Source organism: Phycodurus eques, chromosome 11 (genome assembly GCF_024500275.1).
Source record: "Phycodurus eques isolate BA_2022a chromosome 11, UOR_Pequ_1.1, whole genome shotgun sequence".
NCBI classification, from domain to species: Eukaryota; Metazoa; Chordata; class Actinopteri; order Syngnathiformes; family Syngnathidae; genus Phycodurus; species Phycodurus eques.
In genome coordinates, this window is record NC_084535.1 from 18,732,567 (window position 1) to 18,745,285 (window position 12,719).

At 40.3% G+C, this 12,719-nt stretch overlaps 1 protein-coding gene across 3 annotated transcripts in view; it reads left to right on the plus strand.

Moving 5' to 3' along the window:
- zmp:0000000755 (phosphofurin acidic cluster sorting protein 2) overlaps positions 1–12,719 on the plus strand; it is a 69,321-nt gene that overhangs the window by 26,132 nt on the left and 30,470 nt on the right. For all 3 annotated transcript variants that reach the window (XM_061689591.1, XM_061689592.1, XM_061689593.1), the window contains exons 3-4: positions 8,811–8,900; positions 12,173–12,298. In XM_061689591.1, the coding sequence (XP_061545575.1) occupies positions 8,811–8,900; positions 12,173–12,298 (216 nt within the window). The remainder of the gene's footprint in view (positions 1–8,810; positions 8,901–12,172; positions 12,299–12,719) is intronic.

Consider the following 12,719-nt stretch of genomic DNA (forward strand, 5'->3'; position numbering starts at 1 on the left):
TTGTTAAATGTCACAACTAAATGTATTTCCTTAGTTACAACAATGAGATTTTAGATCTGATGATGAGTGAAAAAGATATGACTAAAGGGTATGACGTGTGTGGCTAATGTGTGTGAGCAGCTCATTTCATTATACAGCCAATAAAGCGATCCTTCTATCCAAAAATATCTGTGTGATGTGCCATATTTAATGAAACTCAATCTAATTTCTGCATGAAGACAAGCATAGTGATAATTAAATCTTGATAAGATGGAATTCCTTCATTATATCTGAGAAGTATTCACTACTGTTCCCCCACCCCAAAAAAAAAAGACTGATGAAAGCGAGACACACATCTGTCTTTTTTAATGGGATATACAGGAAGTCCTCGATTTATGAATGAGTTCCGTTCCTACGCTGGCGACGTAACCCGAATTTCCTTGTAAGTCGGATTTCACCGATAAAGTTGAAATTTATGTCGAAATACTTCTGTGTGCGTGGGCGTGTGGGTGAAGGAGGAAGGAGTGCGCACAGGTGCGAGTGTGTACAGTGGCAAATGTAGTGACGCCGACCGGGGAAGAGTAGCGATTAGCGGAGGACCCGCTGAATGTGCAGAGGAGCTAATAAAGCCATTAAAGCAGCAAATCGGTGCTTCGTGCCTTTATTGTTGCCGCCACCCAGCTCAGCTGTGCAACAAGAGAAGGGAGTTAACCCCGAGGACGACAACCTCGGCACTGGAGAAGGCATCTCCGCTGCGTCTCCCGACCACGGTCAGGTGACCGTAGCAGGAAAGGTTAACACTTCATATAAAGAAACTAAACTACATTTAAATTAAAAAAATAAGATGCTGTACTTACCATTACTGCTGAGAGTGTGAAAAATGGAGGGCGAAAAAGGCAAGGAAACTCCCGGCGCACAAACACAGACAAGCACTATGCACTAGCCAAGCAGAAACACTGTGGTGCTGGAGACAAAATGGGGGACGAGGCACGGGTGTCGTAAAGTCGAAACGTTGTAGGTCAAGTACGTCGTAACTCGAGGACTTCCTATAATGGTAATTACATTTATTGAGATTATTTTTAATCAAAAGAAATTGTAGCCTCCCATGACTGCTGTTTGCTCTTTGTAGTTTTACGTCTCAAATTTTTATCAGCGAGGAAACATTTTCTGACATATTCCCAAAATCATTATGATGCAAATTCAATTGGAAGCACGAGGCCATTCAATGAAAAATAAAATACAATACTTAGGTTTGGGAACGATAAACCGATGCGACCGGATATCTGTTCATAAAAGCGAGAGGTATGAATGTATCGGTAGCAGACTAGACTATTGATACAAAATCCACCAGGAATCCTTAGTTACATTGGTTGTAGGGTTGTGGACTGGATACCGCGCGGCTAGGAGTCGGTTGCTTGAGGCTTGATGGTTTTCATCTCGTATAACAAGCGCGAGAGTTCTCGCTGTGCTCTGCAGGTAACATTATGTTGACAACCAAACACAGCTGTGGTGGATACTAGCGACATGACTAGTTTAGCTAAATTTTTTCCGTACCGTCACTATTTCAACATCGAGTAGCTTTTCAGTAGTTAAGCTACTTGCGTGGTCATAGCGATAGCAAAGTAACATTCCCTCAGGAGTTGTAAACATTGAATGCAACATCACATTACCTACCTTATCTCAAGTCCGCTGTCGACACGGGGTCTGGCGGCGAAATGTGCGCTGCAGATTGTAAACATGCAGACAATATGGCAAAAGTAGGTGCATCTCGCCATTTTCCTTGGGCTGTAATTCAGCAAACTAATAATGCTTTTTCTCGAGTCCTCGCAGTCAACTTATACGTTCGTGTTGGTACTGTGCACCCCTAAAAAGAAACTACCGAGCTACCGAGTGGACACACAGCCAGGTATATCCCGACGCTGACACTACAATCGCCAGATAACATAGTCATCATGATTTAAAAGTTCAAAAAGTCAGTCAGCACTCAGCAAGCAGCCAAAAAAATAAAATTAAATTTAATGGCACTGGTGTGCGAGACCCCCAATGACTTAAATATTGTTTGTGCAGACTAAGTGAAGAGCAAAATTAATTCAAAATTAATTGTTGTATTGTTGTCTTCTTTTTAAATAATTAATTTATACATATATATATATATATATATATATATATATATATATATATACACACAGCATCTGAAATATTTAACGTGTGACCATTTTTCTCACTAAATATACTTCCAAAGGTGCTATTGACCTGAAAATTCCACCATATGTTGGGAACAGGCAGCATGGTGGGTGACAGGTTAGCAGATCTGCTTCTGTTCTGAGGACCAGGGTTCAAATCCCGGCCCCGCCTGTGTGGAGTTTGCATGTTCTGCCCGTGCCTGCGTGGGTTTTCTCCGGGTACTCTGCTTTCCTCCCACATCCCAAAAACATGAATGGTAGGTTAATTGAAGACTCTAAATTGCCCGTAGGTTGAATGTGTGTGAGAATGGTTGTTTGTTTATATGTGCCCTGCGATTGGCTGGTGATCAGTTCGGGGCTTACCCCGCCTCTCGCTCGAAGATAGCTGGGATAGGCTCCAGCACACCCGCAACCCTAGTGAGGATAAGCGGTACAGAAAATGGATGGATGGATGTTGGGAACAACCCAAGTAATCCATACATACAAATAAAGTAGAACAAATAAGCTCAGAAATTAAGTTGTGTGTAAAAATGTGAAATGACACAGGGGAAAAGCATTGAACACATGAAGAAAGGGAGGCGCAAAAAGGCATGGAAAGCCAAGACAACACCTAAAATCTATCAATAATCAAACACCAATCCAACCCCTTGTCAGTGCAAATGAATATCAGCTGGTTCAGTCCTAATTGATGGCCTACAAAAAGGTCTCATTGCCAAGGTGTGAGTCAAGATACATCTCATGATGGGTAAGAGCAAAGAGCTGTCTGAAGACCATTGCCAACTAATTGTTGCAAAACATAACGATGCCAATGGTTACAGGCGCATATCTAAGCTTCTGAATGTTCCAGTGAGCACAGTTCGAGCCATAAGACGTAAGTGGAAAGCCAATCATTCCACCATAAATTTGCATCGATCAGGTGCTCCTTGCAGGATTTCTGATAGAGGCGTGCAAAGAATAATCATAGGAATTGTCCAAGAGCCAAGGACCACCTATGGAGAGCTTCAAAAAGACCTGGAATTAGCAGGTACTGTTGTCCCCGGGCGCTTCAGCTGCCCCCTGCTCTAGTGTGTTCCACTAACATGTGTATATGTTCACTGTGATGGGTAAAATGCAGAGAACAAATTTTGTGTGCATGCATACATGTTCATGACAATAAAGGTGATTCTTCTTCTTCTTCACAAGGAAAATGTGAGTAACCTACTCCGCCGCCATGTCCTTGTATGCACACTCACCACGCAAGACCCCATTGCTGACAAAAAAGCATGTCAAAGCTCGTTTAAGGTTTGCTGAACAACATTTGGACAAGCCAGTTAAATACTGGGAGAATATAGTCAGGTCGGATGCGAATAAAATTGAACTGTTTGGATGACATAGTGCACGCTACGTTTGGAGGAGAAATGGCACTGCACATCACCCTAAAAACACCATACCAACAGTGTAGTTCTGAGGCGGGAACACGATGTGGGGCCGCTTTTCAGAAAATGGTACTGGTAAACTTCACATTATTGAAGGAAGGATGAATGGGCAAATTTACCGAGACATTCTTGACAAAAACCTGCTGCCATCTACGAGGATGATGAAAATGAAATGAGGATGGACTTTTCATCAGGATAATGATCCAAACTATACTGCCAAGGAAACTCATTGGTTTCAAAGAAAAAAAATAAAGCTTCTATAATGGCCCAGCCAATCACCTGACTTGAATCCAATTGAAACTCTACGGAAAGAACTGAAACTCAAGGTCCATAAAAGAACCCCACGGAACCTTCAAGATTTGAAGAATGCTTGTGTGGAGGAATGGGCCAAAATCACACCAGAGCAATGTATGCGACTAGTTTCTCCATACAGGAGGTGTCTTGAAGCTATCATTGCAAACAATGGCTTTTGTGCCAAGTATTAAATAAATACCAGTTGGCGTGTTCAATGCTTTTTCCCTGTGTCATTTCACATTATTACACACAACTTAAGTATCATTTAGTGTCTTATTTGTTCTACTTTCTTTGTATGCATGGATTACTTGGGTTGTTCCTTTGGAAATATATTTGAGAAAAATGGTGATGTGTTAAATACTTATTTCAGCCACTGTATATATATATATGTATTTTTTACAGTGCCATAAAGAAACAATGCTCAGGGTTAAGTGGTCTTTTACATGTTTGAAAATAGGCTTAGACAAATGTCATTTTATAGTTATAGTTAAGTCTTTATGATTAGCTCATGTTTCAATGTTAACTATTTTTTTCCGCACGGATAACCGATCACAAGATGGAGGGATGTGTCTATTTAAATGACCTGTTCATTTACTGTATATAGTTGTGTACTTAATTGCTCAAAAAATTATATTTACAATAAATAATGTATCTTTGTTCCTCTATTTATGTCAGTGAGGCATAGTGTCAGACAGAACAAATTAATGGTCTTCTGTTAGATGGCAGGAAGTAAATACAGTAATTATAATGGTATATCATAAAGGTTGGAAATCACTGCTCTCGTTAGATCGTGTATTCTAATTAGTCAGGTCAAACCAACATTACATGACAGAAATAATGGGTGCTAACTTACTGTAATTAAATAACTTTATTTTTAATTAAATGACTTCACCCACACCGAAACTTTAGAGCATGATTCGACAGAATGGCGGCATGTTTACGTCCAACCGGTCGTGCTAGCACTAGGTTGCTAGGCTATATAACATTTTATTGCCTGCCTGTGAGCCGTATGGTATTAAACGTACGTGAACATACCTCAAGCAAGCCTTAAACTAACGTCCTCTCCTTTCCTAAGCACCGGTGACCACCAACGTTTTTCCCCATTTTGTCCTTATAATACAAAGTCGACGCGCTCCACTCTTGTTGTCGTCGCCATGGTAACGAGTGTATCTTGTCCCACTCTTGTTGTCGTCGCCATGGTAACGAGTGTATCCGGTCGCATTTGAGCTGACAAGATAAAGCCCAATGATTGTAAAAAACGGGATGTGGTGGTATCGGAATACAAGATTTTATTGCAGTAGTCTGACAGTGCATTTTATTTTAAATAACTTCAGTGACCGTCAGATATTTACAGTACTACGTCAAAAGACCGCGTGTCAAGGCTAAAAATAAACTAGCTTTTGGATTCAAATATACTGTGCACGCGGCGACGCGGAGTAAATGACATCATTGATCGGATCGATCATCATAAAATGCTAAATATCGTCCGATAGCGATCAGCCTGATAAAATCGGTATAAAGTCTACCGTAAAGATATCGTTTTTTAATCGAATCGCCACCTATGTATCTAGATATGTACCAAATCGGCCTCATGCCAGAGTTTCACAACCCTAACAATTCTACCCGGTTACTGACAATGTATGACTTATAAGCAAACATTATGACAAAAAATCATCCATTAGCTACATAGTTCCCAAAGCATGCAACTTCCAACTCAGTTGATCTGCCTGCAGGACAGCAGTGCAATATCTGTACTCTTCCCTTCCTCTGGCACACTGATAAGGGAAGGGCCATGGCTCGGCATGATTGCTCATCCACAGGCACGTGTGCGTAATGTAGACACATCATACCATTACTGGAATGCAATCGTTCCTTGTCATTTATTCATGCTGGCACTATGCTCAATATAAATCAACCAAACAACTAAAACTAACCCATAGAGGAAAAAAATAAATAAATCCAAGGTTTGCTTGGTCACACATGGGCAAATGCAATGTATGTGACATGATTAATGTGATCATAATGAAGCGATGGCACACATAAAGAGGCCAAAGTCTGAATGTGTTTGGACTATGGAGTGTGAGAGCTGACAAGCGGGAGACGATCTCGGCCAAGTCCAACATGGTTCGAATGGCCTAGTGTGAGTACGACCTAAAATTGCTTCTGTTGTCAAGTTTACCAAAAGTTCTGAACTGTATATACCACTTTCCCACACTCTTTTTTGGGGTACTTCCCGCAGTTGTACGGTATGATATGGGAGTGTGACGCAAGGACAAAAAAACCTGCTTCCACCTTAGAATGCCTCCATCCTGCAGTGGCAATAAACTGGAATGATGATGATGATCTACCGAACCGTACAACTGCGATCAGCATCCTAACAAAGGGTTATTGAAAAGTGGGACTGTTGGGATCAGATATTTTTGGACTCTTTCCACTGGAAAGGCAATAGAGCTCATATCACACCTAACTAAACCAAACCATGTAATTAGGTTTTAGAGCAGGGTGGGCAACCATAAATACTCAAAGAGCCATTTGACGGTCTCCCACAGAATAAAAAACACCCGGAGCTGATAAACCCTTACACATTTAAAGTGAGGATAACACTGCACTTTTTTTTAACCCGTATGTATAAAAAACTAGTGTTTTCCATTTATGAAATCAATGTTTAGTTTTAATGTGACAGGAGCATGATAATCTTAATTTTGAGTATATGTAATTCAGAATTATATTTGAAAAAGGGACTAAGTAATTTAAATTAAATACTCCTTATTTATTTTCATTAGTCACCGAGAACCACAGCAGAAGGATGAAAGAGCCACATGCGGCCCTGGAGCTGTGTTTTGCAAACCCTAGTTCGAGAGTCTTCTCTTCCTCTCTCTCTCTCACCCCGGAGACTGCAGTGCCACTGTCAGTAGCTCATGCCCCCCTTACAAAGACCATACTTTATGTCCATTAGATTACAAAGTCATCTATCTTCAACTGTCTATACCTTTGTTTAGGCAAATTAAATACATGTGGTAGTTCTATTAAACGTGGACATGTCATCCCATAAAAAATCTGGAGTTTGACTGAGGTTAGACTTGTTACATTCCACCATTTGGCACAAACGAATAGAAGGAAAGTCTTGTTACAGAGCACAAGGGTGAGGGAGAGAGGGTGATGAGGACATTGAGTACAAGCGTTTCTTGCCAAGGCTGTGTATTGTAAATGCTTGTCAGGCCGTTAGAGAGTGCCCGGCTTTTGTGCCATCATTCATTTTACCAGCTATGGAGCATGAGAAAAGAGCGCATACAAGACTCCTTTTGTGGAGCACTAGTGACAAGGTCAGACACAGACTGTGATTTTTCAACCCCCCCCCACCACCACTCCTTTATAATGTAAAATCAAGCTAGTGGTGCAGCCACTGGTTAGGTTGGGACAGTTTGTCCTTCTCAACAACATATCGAGCCACTGTGCTGGATTCATATTACAATGATCTAAGTGTTACAACATCAGATATTGCAAGTTTCAGCAAATGGGGGTTTACTGTCAGTTTTAAAAAATCTTGAGTATTCTAATTTTTTTTAAACGTCTCAATTCATTACCCCCCTGTCAAGAAGCACATTAGTGGTTAGTGCTATTGCCACACTGCAAGAACATTGTAGGTTTGAACCCCTCTGTTTTCTGTGGGTGCGCCAGCTTCCTGCTACAGACCAAAATCATGCAAATTAGTTAATTGGTGACACAGTGAATAGTTGTCTTTGTTAATGTGTCAAGCCGGTGATTGACTGATGATATGTTGAGGGTGTATACTGTCCTTCTCTCCCAATATTAACTAGAACTCACTCCAAGCTCCAGTTACCCTTAAGTAGGATGTGTGATAAATGTTTAAAATTGTTACATTATTGAAATGTATTGGTGGAAAAAGGTTCAAGTTCATTCCAGGTGTAGATAGTTTGAGAAATAGTACTGTTTATACATTTTTTTCAAAAGAAAAAAAAAAAAGGACAATTTGCTGACATTTTGACATATCAATTTTAATGATAGGGTTGCATCTGCATTTTTTGTTCAGGCTATTTTTTTTTATCCATCTCTGAGGCAAGAACTACTAGACCTAGATTAGTGGAGGAGAAGAACAAGCCAATAAAACATTCTGTTTGCAGTGACTTTCCTTGTAGGCATTTGCAGAGTGGGAGGTGTGTAAAATTTCCCTCAGAGGTTACACATTTTTCCCGCAACACAGATTTGGTCTGGACATTTCTCTCAGAAATATAACTTGGCTATATGGGATGATGATTTTGCTCTTGACCACTCTTGAGTCTGGACCACCAATTGACCCAAATTTTAAACCGTGCCCTGAAGGAGAAATACAAATATTAGGTAGTATATTTCCTTTATTATATCTTGAAATTGTGGTGGTAACAATTGTTACTTTGGTGTAATAAGAGGGGTTGCATTGCACAGTACATATCAGGCATTGTCACATAATACAAAATTGTAGGTGGTGATTATGCTTTCATTGCACAGATTTATGGCCCTATAAAGTTATTGTTAGCTCAGGTTGTCATGTAGAGCTTGGCAAAAATAGTACATGGCTGTGTTGAAATCACTATCATTGAGGAAATCCTTGATAGAAAATACTTATTTTGAAACAGCTATTTGTATGTTTCAAAACAATGAATCTCGACCCCTTCAATTGCTCTTATGGCAATTAGATGCCAAGAAGGAATCCAGGACTGCTTGTACTAGTTTGCCACAAGGTGTGACTTTGCATAAATGTGTGAACCAGGTTGAGATTAAAATTAGACTGTCTCACTTTGTGTATGTGGCTGTTCACCAGATAGAAAAAACACACCTTTGTTTGTCTTCTGATTAGCTTGATACTACAGCTCAGATGTGTGACACACTTAATTCAGAATGTGTACATTGGCCTGCATTACAAAGTGTGACTCTCCTCCAGGGTTCGAAGCGTCTTCTGCGATCCAACGAGTATGTTCTCCCACCCAGTGGACTAATGGAGACAGATCTGGAACTCACATTCTCACTACAGGTAAGCACGCTATCATTGTGCTGTGAATTCTCATACTTGACAACTATAATTGGAGAGAAACTTGTAGCCACTCTTGTACCCTTTGCAACCCCATTGGAGTTTCTTGTGTTTCAGAACTGTGTGTTGATATTGCTGTATGTTTGTAAATGTGAGTTTAAAGAACAAACATCTGGGGCCTCATGTACAAAGACTTGCGTGGATTTCCTACTGATACATGGCGAACGCTCAAATCCAGAAAACGTCATACGCACAAAAATATCCAGATGTATGAATCTGTGCGCAAGCACATTTCCTTTGTACATCCCAATCAACATAGAATTGGGCGTACATGTTGGAGTAGCCGATCCCTCCCTGTCCACGCCCACATTTAAATATGCAAATCATATTTAAATGAAGCCTGCACCTGAGATCCCGATCTGTGCATGATCAGGAAAAAAAGGAAAATGAGCAAGGTAATGAAGAAATTTTTTTTTTCTGAATGTGAAGTTGCTCAATGAAGTGGAGGTGCGCAAGAAAATCCTCTTTTGACACGCTGTCCACCAGCGTTAACAAGCGAAAGAGGAGTGAATGGGACAGCGTGTGTGCGGCTGTCAATGCTGTGGAGTAAAAAAGAAGTGGTCAGACATAAAGGTGGATGTGAAGCGGAGGACAGCTGCCCACCGCCAAAGTGTGGCCGAAACAGGTGGAGGAACCGACAGGGAAGGCCTCACCCGTTTGAGGAGAGAATCGCTGCAATCATGGGTGACACTGCTCTCTCAGGGGCGGTGGGAGCACATGTGGCTGACTCTGATCACCCCACAAGGTTAATACCATTTATTTTTGTAACTCACAGAAAATGTGTTCATACAATAACCTACACTCAGCCCTATGAGATAAAGGTTCATGCGTAATGTATGGTATTTGTAATAAATCTTTTGAATTCAAATAGAAGCACATCAGCATAATAAAGAGGATATCAGAAACTTTGACTCGTTTGATTACTCAATTTATTATTTTAATACACAGGAGAGGACACACACACTGAAAAAAAAAAGAGTCCTTTTAATTTATTTAATTTGAACATTTACATTGGTTGCACATGATTAAAATGTTAAATTTCCATGTTTTTTTTTTTTCAGGAGAAGAGGGGTAAATTGTCATTTTAACACATTTTAATTATGTGCAACCGATGTACATGTTCAAATTAAGTAAATTCAAAGGACTCTTTTTATCAGTGCAGTCGCAACCACACGCTACATGTTCGGGGGATTCGTCCACCGTCCCGGGCATCACTGGTGTCACAGACGCGGAGGATTCCCCATCCCCAGCGTCTCCGACGCAATTACGCTCCAACACCCGGCTGCTGCTGCGCCCATACAGACTGATAAAAAGAGTCTTTGGAATTTACTTTAGTTGAACATGTACATCAGTTGCACGTGATTAAAATGTGTTAAAATGACATAATTTACCCCTCTTCTCCTAAAATTAATTTCATTTTAACACATTTTAATCGTGGAACTAATGGACATGTTCAAATTAAGTAAATTCCAAGGACTTTTTTTTTTTTTTCCCACTGCATGTGCTGGAGTCACAAGAAGCGATTCCGAGGGCAATAGGCAGCATAAATTATCACCTTGATCAATTAATAGGTATCCCCACAAATATCAGTGATTCATTAAATACACTGGTTAACAAATTGAATTCTGAGTCCTTGCCTCTATTACATTTTTTTATTGAAATCAAATGTTGCCGGGCATTAATTTGTCATCAGCGCTAATTGTTCATGTCTCCCTGATGTCACAATTTTTTGACTTGAGTTTATTGTCACATTTCTGTGGGGCCAATTATGCATTACTCGTGCACTCACTGTAGTAGTCTCGCCGCGCTGCACTATTTGCATATCTGTTGTTGACCAATACTGGCCACTCATGCCAGAGTGGCACCTGCCCAATTTGCACACTGATTGAGGAGTATCTGCAACATTTGCACAATCAACATTGTCCCAGATTATCGCACTACTCGCTTGAAGTCTCGGCGCCCTTTGCACAATGGTCATTGCACCCTACTATTGCAATATTAGTCTTTCGAACTGCTCTAAGTGCTAGAGGACTCTGCATCTTTTTGCACAATTGTCAAAAAAATAAAATAAAATAAAATGTACCGGCATTACCAGATAACTAGCAACCCTTTATTGCTCAGCGACTGTTTTTTGTCAATGTCTTTATGTCTCAAAAGTGTTCTCTGTCAATTGACTGTCTGTTGTCGTAATAGAGCAGCTCCAACTACCGGAGACAAATTCCTTGTGTGTTTTTTGGACATACTTTGCAAATAAAGATGATTCTGATTCTGATGTGCAGATTTATGATAACAGTTTCCCAGCATCACCTCTAAGTGTCGCCAAAGCACCAACAGCTGCAGAAACGTGCGTACGCCACCTGAAGTTGGTTTGAGGCACAGCACATATCCACGGTCATTTCACTCTTGATACATCTGAACTTTGCCGTGAAAAAGAACTGTGCGCCGCGTTTTTGTGCGTATGCACCTTTTGTACATGAGGCCCCTGGTTATTAAAAGTATTGGATGACTTTATTTTTCAGTAAAGTGGTACGTGATATTCTTAACAGTGCGTCACAGACTGAACATTTAGTAGTCTGTCACATCTTTTCCCATCTTGATTGTAAAAAAATAATAATTTTGAATTTAATCTACATGGATGTGCCTTTCTATTACAGTAGTCACTTCATTATCTCATGACAGACATAATTAATTGTTCTGGCTACAAATGAATAATAATCCTGCAAAATAGTGAAATACTGCTCATGCGTAAGTCTATGGTTCACATCAGGGCTAAATTAAATTCCTGCTTACTGGTCTCAGACTGACCAAAAAGCTATAAAATTGTCACAGACAGGTGACAAATGTAAGGAATGAAACTGGATAATTGAGCTGCATGTGCATCTATAGAGAATTGAGGATTGAGAATTCATTCATACAGTATACTCTCCCCTACACAGTTAAGCATCCTTTAGAGATATTGGGCCAAGACGCAATTAAGATGTTTGCTCGGATAGAATGCTTTTTACCCTATCTGTAGAGTTCTAGAAACTTAAAAAATCAAGGTCATGGCGCACTGACACTTATTGGTCCCACATTTACAATCAGTATTCACCTGGCTTTAGAACTCGTGACACGGATGGTTTACCAATATGATTCCCATCATTTTCATGCACAGCAGACAGAGAGCACCTTTAAAAATTATGATGTAATCTAATCTTAATTGTTTTGATTCCCAGTACCCCCATTTTTTGAAGAGGGATGCCAACAGATTACAGATAATGCTGCAGAGGAGGAAACGCTACAAGAATCGAACCATCCTGGGCTACAAGACTTTGGCTGTGGGAGTTATCAATATGGCCGAGGTATTGCATGTTGCATTTGCATGGTTGGCTCTCACCAGAGAGCTGTTGTGTTTCTTTGGACTTTTGTGTATTCTGCTTATCTCTCTGACAGTGATGACATGTATTCATAGCCATGTACCTTTTTTTTTTTGTCAAGAGAGAGAGGCCCTGCTGGTGTTACACTTGATTTTTGAATGATTCATGCTCCTCACACACTGCTGTATGGGATTATGGGCCATCTGGAGCTGGCTTTGAATGTATTTTTTCTGAAAGCACTACTTTGAACCATGATATATAGAAATAATGGGCCAAAAGCTGGTCTAATGCCCAGTATGGATGTTTATTTAATGGAAATGTGGTGCTGTTTAAGTCCTCAATCCAAGTCATTTTGGGTTAAGAATCTGCTAGCGAGGACTAATATTTCTTTGCATATTACAAGGGT